At 35.1% G+C, this 21634-nt stretch overlaps 1 protein-coding gene across 2 annotated transcripts in view; it reads right to left on the bottom strand.

Annotated features, from left to right (window-relative positions):
* LOC117159161 (uncharacterized) overlaps positions 1-21180 on the bottom strand; it is a 28747-nt gene extending 7567 nt beyond the window's left edge. The window contains exons 1-2 of one of the 2 annotated variants that reach the window (XM_033338751.2): positions 20953-21180; positions 7331-7498 (exon numbers count right to left, since the gene is read on the bottom strand). In XM_033338751.2, the coding sequence (XP_033194642.1) occupies positions 7331-7498 (168 nt within the window). In that variant the 5' untranslated portion in view covers positions 20953-21180. Of the gene's footprint in view, positions 1-7330; positions 7499-12214; positions 12632-20952 lie in introns of those variants that run through there. The other variant, XM_076622121.1, reaches the window with a different exon arrangement.
* Positions 21181-21634: the final 454 nt, after the last annotated feature.

Here is a 21634-nt window from a genome sequence, read left to right as displayed (position 1 = left end):
ATTAAGTTTCTTTCCAACCTTCCAATCATCTAAACTTAATATTCTCACTTTCGCTTCACTCCATTCACACGATGTACGCGAAAAAGAATCTCAAGACAGGAAACGTATAATTATTATCGTAAAAGTCCATTAATCATTTCACAACAACAACAAATTCCTTCGTCCAGAATAACGAAAATAACAAACACTGTGTCTACACGTCATAGGATCCACATCGTAAAGCATCGTGTCGACGATAACAACTCCATATCTCATCGCCCTATTATTATCCCGAAAGTTGTATTAACGACGACGACGACGAAGAAGAAGATGGTCGTTTAGATGTAAAAAAAGAACAGCTAAATTTAGCGTCGATTATCGGGGAAGGATGTTCATAAAAATTACCTGCGGAGGAGGTGCGCGGTGAGAGGCGGGAAAATAAATTCCAAACAGGACTCTATGTGCTTTATCGCGTAGTTACGGGCCGCTTCAACAGAACGCCCACGAGTTTTCAATGACGTCATTTTCCGCACGCCGCGCCGCGTCCAGGAAATATTCAATTTCTGTCCTGGTAATTCGCTATGCTACAACGGAGAAACGTGGCGCTTCCATTTTTCCATGGAAAAATTATGCAAAGGAAAAATCGTGATTAATTTGCAGCCGTTCGCATCCCCCCGTCGACCAGAGACTTTCGTCGTTCCCTAATCGAATTATCGTCCTCTGGCTGTTGCTAGAAAATCAACACCGTTTGACTGAATGAGAATTTTCACGGAGATTCTACATTTCCACGGAGCTACTTTTTCTCTTTGTTCTGCGTCCCGTAAAGTTTCATAATGAAATTCAGATGGAAAGAACTCGCGTTTGTAGGACGAAGTTTCAGCTATCCCGTGAAATATAGGGAAAACGGTGTTCCTGAGGAAACAGCCAGAGAATTTGTTGATCGATATTTTATAAAATGAGATTACTCGCAATTAAAGCCTAATTTAAGGGATTCAGAGAGCTCTCTCTAAACGTGGTCGTCCTACGAACCCTGCAGGTGTTTGGAAGATTTGCACGGGTACGATCTATAAAAATTTTTTAATCGGAATTGTATTTTGACAGCGTGCTTGTATCGCGGTTCAGAAAAAAGTTGGCGAGCTTTTTCTGTGTTTTACAGATACGACGATATTTGTTTGACAAATAAAATTTTGCGCCATTTAAATGTAAACGTTAAAAAATTGTAGGAAGAAAACTTTCACAATATAAATTCCAAAATAGATCAAAGTTAGCGAAATGTCAAGAGTTACGAATCATAAAATTTCCGATTGTTTAAATCAATGAAATAATTATCGTAGAATTTACACGAAACTATCAGGTTGTCCGAAAAGTTTCTTTCGTTTTATGAGGAAATAATAGACGCACAACGTTTTTTATTTTATATTATTTTGCCGAATTACGTACGATTCATTTTGTTCTGTTGAGATAAACTCCGCGACATTTCACAGATTTGGTTTCACGTTTGTATGAAGGTGCACTGTCATAAAAAACACGTTTGCGAAAGAAAGACACTTTTCCGACAACCTAATAAATTCAATAAGATACGAACAAGAAGAAGGAGAAAACAGAGGCAAAAGTTAAACGATATTTTCTCTTACGTATGCACGTTATTATTACCCAATTTAAATAAGCCTGTATTAGAGAGGAAATTTGAGAATAAAATAAGGGTCATAAGGCTGAAATAAAAATTTCATCTATATACATGGCTAATCCATAGATTGCGTTTGCACTAACTCCTTATTTCAACCTTCACCTTTCGGAGTCTGGTAGAAAATAGCGGATGTTGTGAGCGTATATTATATTATGTTAGATTCTTCTTGCTTTCTTTCTACAAGTAATATCGATCGTTGTTTTTATCATTATTGAGTAATAGGTGTCGAATGTTTCAGGCTTCAAAGTCGAAGGTAACACTTTCTCACTATTTTCCAAGCATATGTCAGTGAATCGTAGTTCTCTAATTGACATATTAAATTCCAACTTCCTTATACAATGCAATTAAACACGTTGCACAACAAAATGTATGCAAGAAATGATATATATCGTGCAATATAATACGTACATAATTTGATACTAATTGGAATCTCTGTATTTGAAGTTTAAATTGCTTGGATCTTTGGATTCAAGTAATATTTTTTAAATACATTCGCTAAATGCGTCGAGTTAAATGAATGCAGTTGAAATGCATTTGGAATGTTCTAAAGAGAAGCAATGTAAAGAGGTACTCGAAAAAATATCTGTATGAATTTGATGTATACCCTCTGTCTGCGTAAACTAACCGATTCTGTCTATCGTAGAACACTATAGAAAAATTTCTATTTTTTTTCATTAATTAAATAAATATCCCAACTAGTAATTATTCTAATCTTATATGATAGTTTACTCAATTTGTTAAAAAGATATTTTTCTTCGTTAATACTTATCCCATATATTAAATAATCTACATATCAAACAAATTAATCGTTTATCCTTTTCATTTCGTCTTTCCTTAATATATCTCGAATTATCAAAAGTTCAAGTTCCTCAAGCTTAACACCAAAAACGCTAATTTCACATCCTGACGTTTCGTGTTTGCAGGCAGTTTGTCTTAATTTCACACTGTACTAGATTTATTTCTAAATACAGGAAAAATTCTACTACGCGTCTCGCATTCTTGCATTTCTCAATTTTTATTGACGATTCCTCTCTCGACCCAGATTCTCACGAGCAATAAAAAATGTTAATCCCACCGAATACGTGGATTCCTCTGAACGGCCGAAAGTTTCGCATTCACAGGTAATTTGCCTTTGAAATCTCAAGTAGAAATCATTTGAAATTCATAAGCGAAGCTCGTAGCCTCCTTTCTTCTTTCTTTTCTCCGTGTCGGAGGATTTTCTTCTCGTACGCGTGCCGCCGCTCGGTTCACGCGTTTACACGAGGATCACGTCCGCCGCGTTTTTAACCGGACTTGCCCCGGAAATTCTATTTATAAAGAGCGACGATGGAATCTGATAAAGAATACGGCACAATTTTCCCTGACTTCGGTTTTTTCCGAACGTAGAGTACATCGCGTTTCGCAGCTATGAAATTATTCCGAAGTTGTTCAGTTTCGTGCGCCGCAACTGAATTTAAATGAAGAATTTTAAATTAATGTAAATTATTTGGAAATGATGTGCGATGTTTCGTTACATTTACTTTTAATCAGATTGTGCGACTGATTGCTTCTAATTAAAAGTTTTAGAACTGCTTTTATCATTGCGGTTGCATTTATATATTTGAAATACTCATTTGCGGAGAGGATGAGAGTTATAGAAATGCTTGCACTCATCTTAATTATCAATATGATCGATATTTGTTGCAGGAAAAGTATAATGGAATTTTCTTGACAAAGGTTTATGCTATATTATATAGTAAAATTTTGATTATACATATGGAAGAAACTTTAAAAACTTTTTAAATATTACAATTATTTAATTTTGCAAATATTTTGTACAGCTATTATTGAATTAATAATTGAGAATATATTAATGTCCCGGTGTGCTACTTGTTAGCAATGATTTTCAGATCGAATTATTTATTCATATTAACATTGAAACGGTATCTTCGGATAATAAGCGACTCCCATAATTTGGATTAGTTCACTTAATTTTATTTTACAACTTCCCTTGCTTAAACTGTGAATTATGAAGTAATTTCCAAAAAGTATATTTGTACTATTCGTTCGATGAAATATACGAACACAACATTTGAGAATCAAAACGTTTAACAGAAACACCCACGTGTTAAATTACACGAATCATTCGATTCTCATGTATTACACACGGTCTGCCTAAAAATAATCGAATTTCTTAGGATTAGAAAAAACCAATGGCGACAACAATAATGAAACTTTTGTCACGTAGAAATACATCCTTTATTATCATCAAGTTAAATTTTTATGGCGATTAATGTCATTTAAAGCTTAGAGTCATAATAGAATTAGCTGAAGAATTAGCTAAAGAGTTATAGCAATCAACGTCAGGGTAGAGTTCGCTGACGCGTCGAAAAATCTGCTTCTGTTACGTGATAATGCGGCTGTAATTGCTTTTCTTGAAAACAAGCAAATTAAGATATCATACCACCCATTTTGTTCATCAGATGCAGCGATGCAACTACTTTTTCTTCTCACGGCTTCAAATAACAACGAAGAGGAGCCGTTACGATACTCAAAGCGATACCACGAAAAGACGCGCAACGTCTCGGTAGTAGTTGAATAAAATAAAAGATTTTCGTCGAAAGGATTTCTCTGCTTTCTTATTTTTAAGAAGTTCCGTTATTTTTGGGATAGACCGTGTGTATACATATATTTTTCGCAACATGTTATTCGTTGATAAAAGTCATACTACTCGTGTATAATCTTCGTTTGACGTATTTATTCATTTAAAATAAACCGAAGCACGTTCATTTGCTTTTACCGCTAATATATCTATATACATAAGGCACTTAACTTTTCTCAAAAAAGTAAAAGAGGAAATGATATTACGTCAGTACGTAACATCTCAGAGCGACGACGTTGAAAAAGTACAGAACATTTGGATAGGGAGATAAAACGTTGCGTCAGCAACAGTAGGAGTATTAGAGATCGTTTCTTGAACACGTTCGGCCATCGTAAGAGCACTTGACTAGATTGAAAAGTTTTTGCCGACAGTGGTAGAATGCGAGAGTTAGAAAATCAAGTTTGACAGAGAAGCGAATAATTTAAGTTAATTAACAATAATATTTTAAACGTTCCGAGGAAAATCGTGTACAACGCCTCCGCGATCTCAGAACTCATTAATTTTGTGCTTTGTCTATCTTCGTAATCTTATATTTGATCAGAAACGACCTTTGACCGCATCCTTCATTTTTCTACGAATTTTAGAAATTTCACTGTTTTTTTTTTTTTTTATAAAAATTACGCGAATAATTATCATAGAAGATTTTTATGAATACGTTGTTTGCGTTATACGCAACGTTTGGAAAATTATATTCCAACACTTGCAATGAGATATAATTAATCATTGCATCGATAGAATTCGAAAACAGTCCGCAAATGTATATAAAAATTACAAGATATTTATTGGAAACGTACATCTCGAGGATATTGAACGTTATGAGATTAGGCTTATGATATTATACCAATATTACGTAAGTATTATTGATCGTTCACAAAAATGTACATTGTACACTTAATTATCCGCATTTTGATAGTCTCATTTTAAAATACATTCTTTTATACAATAGCTAGCAAATAACATTAAAATCAGAAAATCAACGAAGAATTACGTTCTTTTCCTATTGTCTTCAAATATAACTAGCGATAACAATGGATGCGTTAAAATATATCATGGGCTGGTTTATTAATAATGGATAATTAACTGCGTAGATGGTTTTGTGACTTCTACGAAATGCACGTGAAATTAGTAATTATAATAGACGTATCTCGTTACAATATTAATGGAATCTTGAAATGTTTTCCATAATATACATAACAAGTATATTTATAAAAGGTTTGTGGAAGTGTTCAATTACCTTCGTGAGTCACTACGTACTACTTATGTATATGCGTGTTTTCATCAATACCAAGAACGCTACGTAGTTCGTTTAAAATTCGTCGTAATTCGAAACCGTACCGTAGTTCGTCGTAAATCGATTAAAAAATTATAAATAACCTGAATTGGAACAAGCGATGCGTGCGAGGCATTTTGTGGAAATTCATCGCGTCTTTCATCGATATCAATTTCACGTACGTAAATTGTATTTACACTTGAAAATAGCCAAGAGCGAAGCAAAGGAAGAAGACAATGATTGTATTTATACGAAGAACTATGTACATACATATGTACTAAGATAAGACTTATTCGAGTTAATTAAGATTGTAATTGAGGTCTGTTGATTTATCGGTTGGTACGATGTTCTTCGAAATTTTGCTTGTGATCTTTACTACGTAGCAAACACCATTTGCGGTTGTCCATCGATTGAGTTTTAACTATGAAACTTTCTAATTTCTATATTTAACTAACGTGATCGATATCTTTTGTTTTCAGAGACTTTGTTTCCGCCTTCTTTTAGCGAACTGTCACAAAAATTACCTTTTCCTCTTTATGTACTAAGTTTTATATGCAATAACTTCGTAAATATCTCTTGTTTTCAAAAAGTCACTGACTTTTCAGTTTTTCGCTAATCACGTGTAAAATTATCTCCTTAAACTTTGCGTCGAACTGTTTCGAGTAGCAAGTACCTTTTGTTTTCAGAGAATCACTGACAGTAGCTTTGCGTTAGTTTTCGCTCATTAGTCATTTTTCTGAAGAAAATTCTGACGATTCGTACGTTTAAAAGATTAAAAGTAATCGATCTTTGTCAATTAAATGCAGCAGGTACTAAATTAACCTTTTACAATTGTGGAGATTATGAATTATGTTTAGACGCTTGATAAATGTCACTTCAGAACATTATTAACTTTCTTCGTCTAATTTTTAGCTGTCAGTGATCAAGAGTTTTTTATTTTCCCTTTTCAGGTAAGTAGAATGACCGAAATCGTGTCAGCCGAGAGAACACTTTTTCCCAAAGGAGTTCTACATAATGGCAATGGTAACTCATGTAATTTAGATTATTCTTACCCGAAGAAAGTGACAAAGTGATAAATGTTCTTCAAGCACTAACAAATATACATGCAAAGGATCGATACAACAAAATTTTATAATTTCTTTGGAAAAAGATTTCCAAAAGTACAATGGCTACAAAAGTATTTGCGCATAGTCTTAATCTTCGATAAAGTGTTTTCTTACCAGTTCTCCTGTACAATTTCATTTTCATAGTATCAAATTTTTGTGGTCATATGAAAATACTATTAAACAGTGCGAAATTTAATGTACAAAGACTTGTACATACTTAAATAACACGTAAACGCTATAACAAATGAAGAGCACACGAGAAGAACTCAAGTTCGTTTTTGTTAATTTTGTGAATTCGATCAATTTGTTCGTTTTATAAATATAACTTTCTTAAAAATAGTTGATCTGTGAAATTCTACGAACAATCACGTAACGAATTATTATTGAAATGTCCAATAGGTTGCAAAAATATATACGTGATATCAAAAGCAAATAAAAAGACAATTTTCGTAACATGAAACTGATTATTGAATTTAAAAATTGCTTGTCATATTTTTTGTCTATGATTTACAAATACAATACAAATACTTTTAGTAGCCACTGTATCTAAAAGCATGGTATTCTAAGCTACGATACTACGTGAACACGTTTGTTTTTATTAAAAAAAATATCTAATACTTATGGTTTATCGATATAATGGTTCTTACCTTGCCGCAAAAGTAATATTCCGGAGGTTCTTTGTCAACTAGCGCTAGCACTGCTTCATTCTCGGCCAAAGGACTTCCAGGTTGACTGTTCCCTATCCTGGATCCTTTTTCCTGATAGTAAGTTTTGTGAAAGACCTTCACCGAGGGTACTGGCAACGCCGTGATCATCTTTGAAAGGACACCATAAATAAAATATTCATTATTCCTGTAATATCTGGATATTTAATTAAAAATCCGATAAACCGGATATCGATTCTTCTTTTAAAAACAATACGCTGACGCGGTAAAAAAGAAAATACAAATGCAAATCGTACCAAGCAGAAGCAATCAATTAATAATGAACAATTTTGCAATTTAAATTTCTGTCGATGGGAAAGGTGGGCGCGGCGAAAACTCTGAACTAACTGTTTGATAATTTGAAAATAAACTTTATCGAACATCACTTTGTAGCGGCAGCTTTCTTTGCTATTTTAATCAAATCTGTCTGTCGATATTTAAGTATTTGTACACTTGTTTTCGTATACATGGAACGTAATTTAGTTAGTAAATGACGAATGAGGAGATTTTGTAAAATATTATGATGACTGAGGATTTTTATGCAAATTTACATTTCTATGATCGCAACTGGAGAGATTCGTTTTATCTGTTGAAGATTATAACGAATACTCTATTTTGGAAATTTCATGTATTATTGTATATTACATGTATTCTGCACATTTTTGCACCTTTAAATTTTCCATAAGTGCATAAAGACCCACATTTATAATATGACACGATAAAATCTAGTTTTAGAAGACGCGTAATAATAATATTGACTTATGTGAATGCTAAAGTGGTAAACGTTATGGCATAATTTTATTTGAAAAATAATTTAGTATCATCTTTTCTGATTTTTAAGCTATGACTCAGATAGAGAAAATTCTTTTGAACTCATAAAGAGATTATCATGACTAATTCTAGCAATAATATTTAATCAACGAATCACATATTTAATTTTAGTATATTATTGGTGTATTTTTTAAGTTTTTATTTTCGAGAACAAGATACACATTCATTTTAATTATTTACTATTAATTTATGCGTTTTGATAATATTTTAGTATTATGACTACTAATTGATCGCATACTATATAACTATAATTTGCTTAAGTTTGTCGAAAATAGTTTACTACATGGTTTATACTGGCATTACTTCAAACTATGCAGAGCGAAGTATGCCATAGTAAGATACAAAGAAAAATGTATGCATGATTTCTTTCTTCATGCTATGATTTAGTTAAGTATACTCAAATTTTAAACTTGTCGTATATTCTCATTAAAATTTAAATTTAAACCGTTGTACATAATTTCAGCTCTTTGCTTCGAACCATTTTCCAGATATATTTATTTTTGTATTTGTACGTATTTATTTTGTATGTAATTTGAATAATAAATGCAGGAGTGAGTAGATCGTTTACTTTGAAGTCATTGAAAGTTGAGAAGTAGGATATGAAGATATATCGTTTTACTAACAAGAAGAAGTTATACATATAAAAGTATAGCAAATTTTAAAGAATTTTCGCGTTTAAGTATTCTTGGCATAAAGATCAGAGTTTTTAAAAAGTTGCGTTTCAAAAGTAATGTTTCGTATATAGAGAAGTATTACTCATACATTGAGTTAATTGCGTTTGATCTAAACCATTCTAAAATTTTCTATTAAATCATTATTCTAAAAAGAAACATCTTTATACACAAAAGAAGGAAAAATATGTTGTAAACTTATTGTCACTTACATTTCACCGTAACGTATAAAACTTGTAACTGTCATTTTATAATAAAAAAGAAAAGAGAACTCTTATAATATGGGTCTTATAATGAAAGTTGTAAATTTTGAACTGATCTTATAACTATAAATCGCAAGATATGCATCAAGATGAATCAGTAAATGAAGTCTTCAACTTTAGCCTTTAAAAGTCACAAACACAAAACCCACACGCATAACGTATTACTACATATTACTGTACTATGTTTATCTAGTAAAAAACATATGACAGAATATAAATACGCGCAAAGACAATTCAGTTGTTTAAAGCATTTTCATAAAAATATCTTTTTTTGTTAAAAATATCTTAATTCGAATATACTATACCGATGTTTTATATACAAACAAATATACGGTAGTTGTTAAAGTGCTGAAGTTTTTAACTGCAGTGTGGTTTTATTATATCGTTGAGATTATAAGCTTCTATTTAAATTTGTATACTTTTATGGAAATGTAACTATATGTAGCTTACACATATGACAGTATGTACAAAGTTGACTAGACTAAGTTTCTGGTATAAAGCATTTAATACTTTTCTATAGAAAACAACCAACCTCAACGATCAATGTATTAAAAAATGCTGTAGTAGGATAGAATTAAGATAGCCTTCCCTTAAATAAACGAGGATATCCTGGCAATCTTAATCTTTTATACGTGTAATTTCTCATTCTAATTCTATACGAAAAATATCCACAAAAACATAACGAATCTCTTTTTGGCTTGGAACTAAAGCAAGGTCAAAACAAAAAAATCTCGTTAATCACCCCTTAACTAGAGATTCCATAATTATAAAATTATAAGTTAATAAGGATAGATCGATTTCAATTCTTTCAAGTATAAATATAATATGAACCATTTCCGATAGAAACGAAACAAATTGGAATTCCAAGTAACGAGTTAACATATCCTCCATCCTGTGGTTAACAGAGCAAACATGCCAAATATACTTTCGCAACACTCGATACGTGAAAAAAGGATCAAGTGTACGTGGCGTGAAATTGCGTATCGACTTCGTAGCAGTGTCTCGTCCCTCGAGTTATCGTCCCGAGCCGGTGTCCTCGCAGAAACTTTCCCCGGCCTTATTCTACGTTGCTCGAACACACAATATCTAGCAGCACTACCAGCTGTCGTATATGATGTGGTTGAATCCGGGAAAACAAGGGAAACCTCCGAGAGTCCGCCATGGCTTGTCGATAAAACGGCAATAACGCGACCCTCCCCTTTTCGTTGTTCGATCTCAAAGATAGGTTGCAGCCTGTCCTTGGCTTTAATTCCCCGATCGCCGCGAACATCCCTTTTTCTAGCACGTTTACACGACAAAGGAGCCGACCATGTTGTATTTCCACGGTACAGCGACGAGCCTATTGTTCGCTCAACATGTGGCAATCTCTTGTCCATCCACTCTATGTATCACGGAAACTCAAGATCTTCTCAGACTTTGTATTCTTCTTGCTCTTGTAACTCCTTTTTTCTGTGTCTTTCCGCCACGATCAATGACAAGGCGGTGGTGTCTTGAAGCCTGTGTCTCCAGCAAAACTAATGATCGCGTCCTTGGCACACCTTTCGAAATCTTCCTGTGCAAGTCGAAGCTTAGTTTCTTTTTATCGTGCATTTGCTGCTGATTGACGCAGGGAAATTGGATTTGTTCGAGTTTCACTGGATTTTGTAACACGGTGACTTGGTTTTATGGCGTTGGATGAAGTGCACTGCTCTTTTTGGGCAAGCCGAAGTTGTATTACTTTTGGGATAGTTTCTATTTATTTATTTATTTTTCTTTTTGTTCAATTTAGAAGATTTAAGTATCGTTTTGTAACCAACGTTTGTCGGTATAATATAAAACTTTATTCCAAGAGGTAAAGAACATTGCTTGGTGATCATTTTCAAGATTGAAACGTTTCATGATTTCTATAGAATGTTTTTGAAGGATTGATGCAAATATTTTGAGTTAGATATTATGGGATATAACTTTTTCAATGTAAAGTTACATATTGCAACGATATTCATTTTTAATGTTAGGATATAATTAAAAGCAAAATTGGTACGACGTAATTTTAGAGAACGTTGTTTTATTTGACAAATTTGAAATAGGTTCATATAGTTCATGCAACATTATTTTTGTAAAATACCCGTAACTTTGGCCCCGTAATATTTATCAAAGTGCATACGTTTGATAAAAAATAGTAGTGACCTTTCACATCGATTAACGGCGGTAACATAGTCAAGTCCCTGGTAGGGATAGTAGTAGCCGTATTTACAATGCGCCATATGATAATTGCTACTTAAATCTTTTTACATTTAATCAAAATATTCAATATTTCGACATCCACGATATCTTTTTCAATTCTCTCATATCGCAGAGGAAATCTACGTTTGCCTTAAATGAGAAATATTTCTTATCGGTACAAATACCAATTCTTTTGTTTTAAAGTCTTTAAAATATCCTTTCTTCGTTCTCAGACAATGTCTTCAACGCCATGCATTTGCCACGTCATGTGCCAAAAACACCAGAGAGTTCCAAAAGCAATTCGTAATTAATCTATTAATTTTAAGACAATACGAATAGGTTTAATTGTTTTCGAAATTTTAAGGAAATTACGTGGCATTTACGTAGAAAATCTCGTCCTCAATGATTTCCGAAATCTCGATTTAAAAATGTCCCCTTACTTCTCGCAAGGAAATACAGCATGTTCCATTAAACAAAAATATCAAAGCAACCTTTGAAATTTTGATATTTTAGTCTCAGCATAAAACCACGTAATTTTTGTTCTGTACTCTTTCACGTGATAGTCAATGAACAATCTACTAATAATATTAAATCGTCGAGACCATAATGCAACATAACGACATATGAACACGATAACCGAGAGTTCGGAAAACAAGTGATACGAATGGAAAAATCTCTGATTTAACCAGACTTTAATAAAAAGTATACGTTTGTTTTCAGATGTACAAAAAATCTCATTCCTATGTATACAAGACTCACGAAGAAGACTCGAAAAATTTATAGCAAAATTCTCGAGATAAGCATGAATCTTATATATCCTTCCTTATACTTATCTTACTCTTGTAAAAATGCACTTGTACCTCTTCTCTCAGCGAGCCTCTTGATTATCTTTTTCTTCGTGTTCAATTCGCTTCTCTTGATCATCCAGGGAAACGCGATTCCTTAATTCAATAGCGTCTCGTGTATATGTAATGAACAGCAACAACAACAATGTTGTAGTATTAATATACGATGGTTCGCGATGGTTGTAGCAGTAGCAATGATATTGATGGTGGTGCCGGTGGTGGTGGTGGAAATGCTGGTGCCGGTGGCCTAGATACGTTCTTGGGGCCGACGGCCGTTGCACCTCGGTTATCGAACAGCAGAGCTTGCACCGGGTGCAGCTGCACGGCTAGAAAACTATTGCAGTCCCGTTTTTGGCGTCCTCCTTGATTTCCTTTTGGAATCGACCGGTTGCGTTGAAATTAGCACGCTCAAGAGAACGTTTCGACTTGTAAACACCGACTTGCCATCTTCACCGATGATTTAACCGATCCATTTTTGTGTCTGAATCGATGTCAGTATGCTTGGAACCTCTATTTTTAAGGTCATCCTTAAAGAGATTTGTTTCACTGCAATTCTTCATTTTTGTAAGATATATAAGAAAACACACATACATATATATATTTTTTTTTTTGAGTTCTAGAAAATCGGTTTTTTTGTACGATAAGAGGATTTTGGTAGGTTTGAGTGAAAAATTAAAATAGAATAGTCTGAAAGTGGAAATATATAACTCGGTTCGTACTCGGTTATTTGATCTGGGGACAATTTCGAAGTTACAGCCATTTAACGATATCTTTTTTAATTCCTCTTTTTATTTCTATGGAATTATTTTACGAGTTTAACGAGTTAATAAACGAGTTTTCGCACTTTTTGATCTAGAATTAAGATCGAATAGCTCGAAGGATTAATAATTCGATTAAAAGTTGCAGTGATTTGACAACATATTTTGTTCTCTTCTAATATTTCGAGAATCTTTTCGTATGGTGAATAGTTTATAATGTTCTATATTTGAAGACTAAGAGCAAATAACGGTCTGGAAGAAAAGGGCAACATATACGATTCTTCCCAGAAAATTGTTTCGCACATTATATGGTTCGTCGTACTTTTTATTAGAGCTTTAATTTAATTTAATTTTATTATTTAATATTATTAAATTTTTAGGAAATCTTTTGGTGGTTCGGAATTGCTTTGCTTAGAAAGAAAGACCAAATGATCTAACAAGAAGTATATATACTTTGATCTTATAGAAGCATAACTTTATTTTATGATAATTTAAAACAGCGAACGTACAATATTCGTTCGATACTCTACAATTTTGACATTGCAAAATAGCACGATAGTATCTGTTGCAATATAAAAACGTATCCCACAAATGAAACCACGTAGACAATGTTTCTACAATCTAAACTACAAAAGACGTAAATCAATACATACCTATCGTACCATCTTTCGAAATTGTCTAAATCATACGTCGTACAATTTCCTTGTTTTTGATAACGAACGATACCTATGTTTAACAAGAACACAATAAACTCCACTGCAATTACTAAGTATCCCATTCTCACAAATATTTACGCTTTTGTCTGAATAAAAAACTTAGAAAATTGTGCATTCCTAGGCAATGATAACAAATTTTCGAAAATGGAGTTAGTTTATGTTCGCGATAGGCCGGCTGGCGGGAACGACCCGCAGTATTTCATCGTTAATCTTATAAAAGAATAATTCTGCGCGTGCTAATGATAAACACAATTTCGCGTGTCCACGGTTACGTTCACGAAGGACGGGAGATGAACGACACGCGATCCAATCTGCACGTGTTGTGTTACCATGCGTTGCACAGCCCGGTTATTCAACGTGCACGAATTTCATCCAGGGCTTGGACAGATAGAAACAAATCACAGAACCGAGTAGTTCAACAATTCCCGTTCTGTTTACTCATACGTTTCGATGAAAAGCTGTTGCCGCCATGCTCGTGGATTTCCAATTATTGAATTTGTTCTCATTGTTCTGGCTTCGTTTGAATTAGAACGTAAAGAAAGCTTCAGCTGTTGTTACCGAATAACCTACATAATCAACGTTTTACTTTCTCTTTCTTTGGGTTTATAAGTTATGAAGTAAGGAATTTACTCGAAGCTTTTAAAAGCAAGCTTTTCGTAGTATTTAATAAAAACGAAATTTTTTATAGAGAAGGCGTATGTACAACTTTTTACGATTCGTTAAGTTTTATAGATTGAAATTATTTACGCGTGTTGCAGTTTTATTGTTAAAGCTGTTTCGATAGAAACCTGCTTCTTCGAATGATTTTCTAATAAGAATGAAAATTGAGAATAATTTATTTTTTATTTAAGTATATTGCAAAAGAAAAGATTATTTCCCAAGAATAAGACTGTTTAATATTGCAAATGAGACAAAATTATCTAGTCTAGCGCATCTAATAAAAATTTCTAACAACAATGTCGTATTTCGTTCATGAAATTCACTGGTTTAATAATTGCATTTATTATATTAGAAATCATATTCACGATAAATAAAAACTTAGCACGAAATTATCTAACTACTCCATCGAAACTTTCTATTGCCATGCTGAAAACTTCTGCATAAAGAAACACAATATCCGTGATTGCAAGCCGTGCTTCAACATAAGAGTGTTAAAAAGAGGTCTGAGATTTTAAAGGTTTAAAGGGCTACTTAACAGACTAAATAAAAGAATGTTTAGTCGATGTAACTTTTCGTGCAAAACATAATTTGATATATTTCATATTAAGAATAATTCATCGTTTATAACGCCATGTAACTTAAAAGATGCACTTTCGTATGTCGATATTTTTATTTAATTTAACTTTATTTCTCTATTACTATATTTTTCTTTCAATATACTATTATAACAATACCAAATATTATCTATTTATGAAAATAATTATTTCCTAAATTTTAGATTGAAATATAATTCTTTTTTCTTCACAAGCAAACAGAATTTTAGTTATTACAGACTAATAAGTTTACTCTATTCATCCACGATACATAGTCGAATTAGAAAAATGAATTACAAATACGAGTTTCATATTCAAACGAAAAGAAATCAGACCAAAGAAAGGATAAAGTCTTTCACCTCGACACAACTATTTGTTATGACACGCTTCTCTAGATTTCTCTACTTAACGTATTTGCATATCTTTCTATCTTGCATTTGCTATGTTACCAAGAATCGTAATTAAATTACTAAGTCACATCTTACCAAAAAATGTTTACTGCAGTTAGTCATTTTCTATTTCTCTCAATGGCCACCGTAAGCCTTTACAATTTTAAACCCATATCAAACCCAACACTCTGTATAAAAATTCCAAGAAGATAAATAAATAAAATAAGAAAATAATGATATTATTCAAAACGAAGAAAAAAGGAAAGAAAAACGTATCATGGCACGATACATTTCCAATACAGAACGACCAAGCATACCTTCTCAACACCGCAGCACCGATATTTCTCGTCCGACGATATATAACAATTAAAAAGGAGGCTACGGAAGAAACTGTAAGAGACCTGGCGATTCGATAGAACCTAGATTCGCGGTGCGGAGAACTTTCGTCGGCGCAGAACTTTCAAGGCTGCCCCGTTCAAGAGGACCTCGTCAATGGTCGCGGCTTTTCACAAGCGCGGCTGTAAACGAAATCGCAAGGCCGGCCGGATTGTCAACCAGGCCCAGGTCCCCGTTTCTAAACTCGCGCGGTTCGATTCTCCTCGAAGCGAATGGGTCGAAACGGCGCGGCGCGCCTGTCCGGCGTCTTGCATTTCCAGCCAAGGAATCGTACAAGTTTCGCAACGGGTTGGTTACGTGCACGAAGAACGAAGGGGTAACCTTTATTGCTCGGAAAGGCGTAAAGTAGGACAGTGGCCTGATTCCTGGTGTCATGGCTGCAGCTGCATGTGCACCGACCAGAGTGGAACGGCTATAGACACACCGAATGTGCAACCAGTACTCCACTGTTCGAGTCTGTCTTGGATCTTTGCCAAAAGCTCGCGGGCATGTTCTGTCTCTCTTCTTTTCGTCGGTTGTGTAAAAGGAGCCGTAGGAAAAAAAAAAAGAAGAAAGAAAAAGGAGAAAAGGAATGAAACGTGGAAACACGTAGGATTAATATGCGCGCGTTATGCGAGCGCACAGTGGACTCGTCTGGTTCCTCCGCGTTCCTCGTTCTGATTCGTTCCACTTTTTTCGGTTCGTTTGGTAGCAACGAGCTGACCAAGCTACGATCATTTCGGCCAAAATTTTGCTTCTTAATGGATATTAACACCGTAAATACATATCTTTCTATCTCTTCAAACACGTGTACACATAGTTTCTTGCTTGGCTAAAAGTTTCGTTCTAAATGGATACTAACGCTTTAAATGGATATTAACGCTTGGAAAATGGATATTAACGCTTTACATGGATACCTTCTTATCTATTTGAACATTTCTCTGTTAAATGAAACAATCGAAGATCGCAGGAGAGAAATGCGACGAGCACGGAGATTGATACGAGATAATGATAATGAAAACAATTTGTTGCGATGCAAAGATGTTAGTCTTTTAATAATAACCGAGGCAAGGAAGTTTTATGGAAATTTCAAAAGCGTAATTATTGAGACAAAAAATATTTGAATATTTCCGACATTTTAGTATTATAACAAGTGGAAGATGGAGAAAAGGGAATGTTTTATTGGTAAATGAATAAACAAGTTTACGTATCGATGATTTTACGTTGGTCTAAAATTTGGGCTCTAGATGGATAGTAAATAATATTTTGCAGACAATGTGCGAGGAAAGAGATGAAATTTGGATTTTTCGGGAGATCTCGTTAATATGATTTTGTTAGTAATTGGATGAACGACTTGCGTTGAGAGGGAGTGTCATTGCTTCCAAATTATCTCTAAATGGATATTAAATAATATTTCATGACGCATGAAGAAAAATGTAAATGTGGGAATTTATTATAACAGCATTCCACTGATAATTGAACGAAGACTTTATACCAAGAAAGATAAATATTCCTCGATTTAAAATTTTTACTCTGATCATTGAGCATTCAGAAATATAGGCGAGAATATAACCAAAGTATAATATTATGAATTTCGCATCTCAATTTTTCTATGTTCTTTGGGACATTTTGAATCGTATATGTTTCTACTCTTAGAAAATTCTTTATGTTCAAGGACTCCGTTTCAATTTTATGCTAGAAATTTTCTTAAGGCATTGAAAGCTCTTCTTTTTCATTGAAACGAAAGCGAAATTGAGACGCAAAGAATTCAAGAATGCGATTATTAATCATTAAAGTTATTCGTTACAAAAATTTCACAATATTTCTTGTATTTTATATCAGAAAATGCAGGAAATGTTAAGGAAAAACAGATAACTATTTTCTAGATTATCCGTTTCGAACTTATTGCTTTATTAGGCTGTCAAAAGGGTAAATGGTATTTTACGATGTGCGAAGGGGAAGGTGCAGAGAAATGGAATTCTGTTAAAATTCTGAACAGTTCGTGGAATTGATTTTATTGGTAAACGGATGAACGATTCGCGTTGAGAGGGAAGAATGACATTTCGTCCGTATAAAATTTCACCTTTAGATAAATATTAAATGATATTTCACGAACAGTGCGAGATGGAGGATGGAGGAATGAATATTTGTGAGAATTCTGCAGGGTTCGTGGGATTCTATTAATATCGTTTGTTGGTAAACGGATGAACGATTCATATTGGCAGTGGAACGTTTCATATTTGATATACTTTCACAGGATTTCCAGTTCCTGGCCGTAGGACGTAAACAATTGGGGAACGATCGATAATCTATTTCATGCATGATAAAATTATCGATTCGCAAAATTGGATTAACGGGACACGCCAGAGAGTTTCGAGCAAAAATTAGTAAACAGATTGTTGACCGCGATAAACGATCCTTGTGCGTCCACGCCACGCGATTGAATTCGGTTTCATAGAAAATATACGATTAGTCTTCGTCACATCTTATTAAATAGCTATAAAATTCTTATAATAATTTACTATCATTGAACAATTACCTACTTGTTGTACCTGCACATTTTTTATTCATACTGATCGTTTTAAAGTCAATCCTTGTCACAGTCAATCCTTGTTTCGCTTTCATTCGCTGAGATTGGTACGGTAGGACCGTTCATTGTAACGATCTTTTACTCGAAGAATTAATAATAAAAAACTACCCTTGTTCGTGTTCGTCTTTCTCCAAGAAAGTGAAAGAATAGCAACCTTAATCTCTGTTCAATATATTTCAATCTTTTTAATAAACTATTTATCGTATTACACGATTCCGGTAAATACATTTGTATTTATATCGCGGAGGAATTGTATTTCGATAAAAGTTTTTATAGAACTGGTCGATTTTCATTCGACGATAAATCTAGGCATAAATCATCCGAAGATCGCACGAGAAAAATATGACAAGTACAATACGATGAGAATTCATCGGAGATTACATCAGAGAAAATTAACCGACGACCGGCCAATTTTTTCCCCCAGAACGTTTAATTGATCGGACCATAGGTGTAGTCCTAACGATAAAAGAAAATAGCTTGGGAAGTATTTATGCAAATACGCGCCTTCGCATGGTGCATGCAAGTCAGTTTTATCGAAGGTGGCACGACATCAAGGTGGTTCACCCTTTCGCGGAAGGTACCAATCTACAGGGGTGTTCCGTGCATTGCGTGAAAATAAGCGTTCCACGTCGGTCACCGCCAACAGACTCGCCAGTAGTGGCCCTAAACTGATTTCAACGACATTTACCCCGACATTTGATCCTTTTCTCCACCTACCTCGATTAATCACGTGAATAATCCCTTAATAATTTCTGTTAACATAAATTTCAAAATTCCAAATCCACCAACGTTATTTCCTTTGTATATTTCACTATTACTCGTATACATGTTTTTCAAACCAATTTTAATAGAATTTTCCTAATTTTCATTTCTTTTTCGTCGATCACGATGCTTTCACATTTTATCATTAATCACTTACATATTTTTTAAACCAGATTTAATAGAACTTTCTTAGTTTTCATTTCTTTCCCATTCATCGTAAGATCAAACATCTTGTCACATCTCTACAAATTCTAAACTAACTCGCTAATCATATTTCTTTCGTAACTCGTAATTAATCGCTTACGTATTTCCTCAACTTTATGAATAGAACTTTTAATAAACAACAGCTTAGTAGAGTACGAATCGGTTTTAATAAAATTCTTCTAGCTTTTTCTCCTTTCCCATCGATCATCGAACCAACTAACAATCTTACCATACTTTTATGAATTCTGAATTAATTCACTGATAATATTCCCTTTGTATTTCACGATTAATCGCTCTCGTGTTTTCTTAACTAATCTCGATAGAATTTTCCCAAGTTTCATTTCTTCTTGTATCGTTCGTACAGCGTTCGAAGCGTCGAAGCATAAATATTCCATCGTATAAATCCTCTCCTCTTCTCCCTATCGCTCCTTGAAACTATTTTCTCTTCGATCATTGGTCCTTGGTGCGACGGGGAAACGCGATTACCTTAAAGCTCGAAGCTGCTTCGGTTTCCCTGCGCCTCGTGCATAACTTGCCTTCGTCTAGCGAGGGACCAGCGGGAAACGGAGTCGAATATCCGACTTGAATCTCACCGAGACCTAATTATCGACCGTGTGAAAGGCCGGGATCCTCGTGAGCGTCGAACAACATTGATTTACGGATACGTCCCCGGCGAGAGGGATTCCTCGTACGTTGACTCACGGCTGCCAGTCGCACGAAATGCAGTTGCAACTTTGGCTCTGGCTCGGTTCCAGCGTCGTATAACTGTAAGCTGCCTCGATAGATTCGGTAATCGAGGTCAGTGTACTCCTTGCTTTGATGTATGTATTTGTAGAGTGATTTTAATGCGCACCTCTTTCGTCGAACTTTGGCCCCGGACACCGAGAACTGAGAAAAATCTAATAACGAGACCTCTTTGGCGATGGAACGTGATTTCTAGGACTTCTACTTTGATGAACGAAATAAGGACAAATAGGATTGCGCGATAGATCGTTTCTAAGGCATATTTGAAATCAGCTACATTTTTATTAATTTTGTTAAATTAAGCTTCGATGAATAGCTAGCTATATAGTTGGTAATAATGGCAACAAAAGACGCTTTGATGGAAACATCGTTGAAGATGTACTCATACATGCATGAAAGCGATGAAAACAATCGTGGAAATGGTTCATTAAAATCTCGAGAATCGATAAATGGGTCACCGCAGGTCGTCGGGCAATATCTCATGTATCCACGACGAGTACTCGATCGTCAACTGGGTCATTCGAGTGTAGCGAAAATGGGCGGCAAAAGTGACAGACTATCTGGAATCCACATTCGAATCGCCTATTATCTTTCCGCGTGAGCGAACACGTTCCACAAAGACGAACAAAGCACGGAAACGCTTCGTACCTATTTACACCTACGCCAATGATCACAACAAGACAATTAGCGAACGAGCCAGACTATCAACCAACGTGAACTACCATCAACAACTACATCCGTAGTAACAACGATCTATCTTTTAATCTGCAAGAAAATGTCGCGAAATTTAGCAGACGAGAACGCCAGCCGCCTCTGTATGTATACTGTCTATCACCAACGCGTCACCTTCGTCCCCGATTCCATTTTCTATCGGATCTTCGGAAATTTACTTATTTTTCCACGAGTCCTACCCTCGAACAAGTAATAAAGGAAAACAAATATCTATCGGCTGTAAGACTTACTCTGATGATTTTGCGTTCGACGAGCTTCTGTGAAGAAACGGCGCGTCGTTTCGCGAGGAAAACGCCGGTCACAGGTGAGAAGGCTCTTTCTCACGACGCACGGTACATTGGAGCCCGACAGACGGAGAAATCGAACGTAGTGGAGCTGCACCGCGAGGAGCACCGTGAAGAGCACTGTGTATGTGTGTATATATCCCGGTTGGCGAGAGAACGCTTCGACGGGGTGGTGGTCCCGCGAATACTGAGCCTCCGGAGCTTCGTATCCTGGTCGATAAGACACCCCTCCGGGCCACCCACTCGCACTAAAGGTACGATCACACCTGCGCTGGCTCACGTGGGCTCCCGTGCATTCACACTTACCCTAAACGCACCTTTAACCTTTCACGTTGATTACCGACCGATACGCTGCCAACGTGTACTTATATCCTGGTGCATGGTGCGTGCGCGTGCACCGAACTTTCGAAACGAGATTTCGAACGACAGGATGCTATTCTTTCCGTTTGCCTTATGACTTGTCTGTTCGCGTTTGTTTGATCTTCGCTCGGTTCTGCTATTCTCTTCGGTTTTGTTCGCTCCTCTCTGTTTGCCCGCTGTTTATTACACGTCACCTGAAGGAATCTCGTTGATGCTCGTTATTATCTGCTGATGCGTTTCGCAAATCCGCGGTGCAACAAGTAAGTAC

The sequence above is a fragment of the Bombus vancouverensis genome, chromosome 1 (genome assembly GCF_051014615.1).
Source record: "Bombus vancouverensis nearcticus chromosome 1, iyBomVanc1_principal, whole genome shotgun sequence".
Classification (NCBI taxonomy): Eukaryota; Metazoa; Arthropoda; class Insecta; order Hymenoptera; family Apidae; genus Bombus; species Bombus vancouverensis.
The sequence above is the reverse complement of the archived record's forward strand: the minus strand, read 5'-3'. Positions and strand labels throughout refer to the sequence as shown.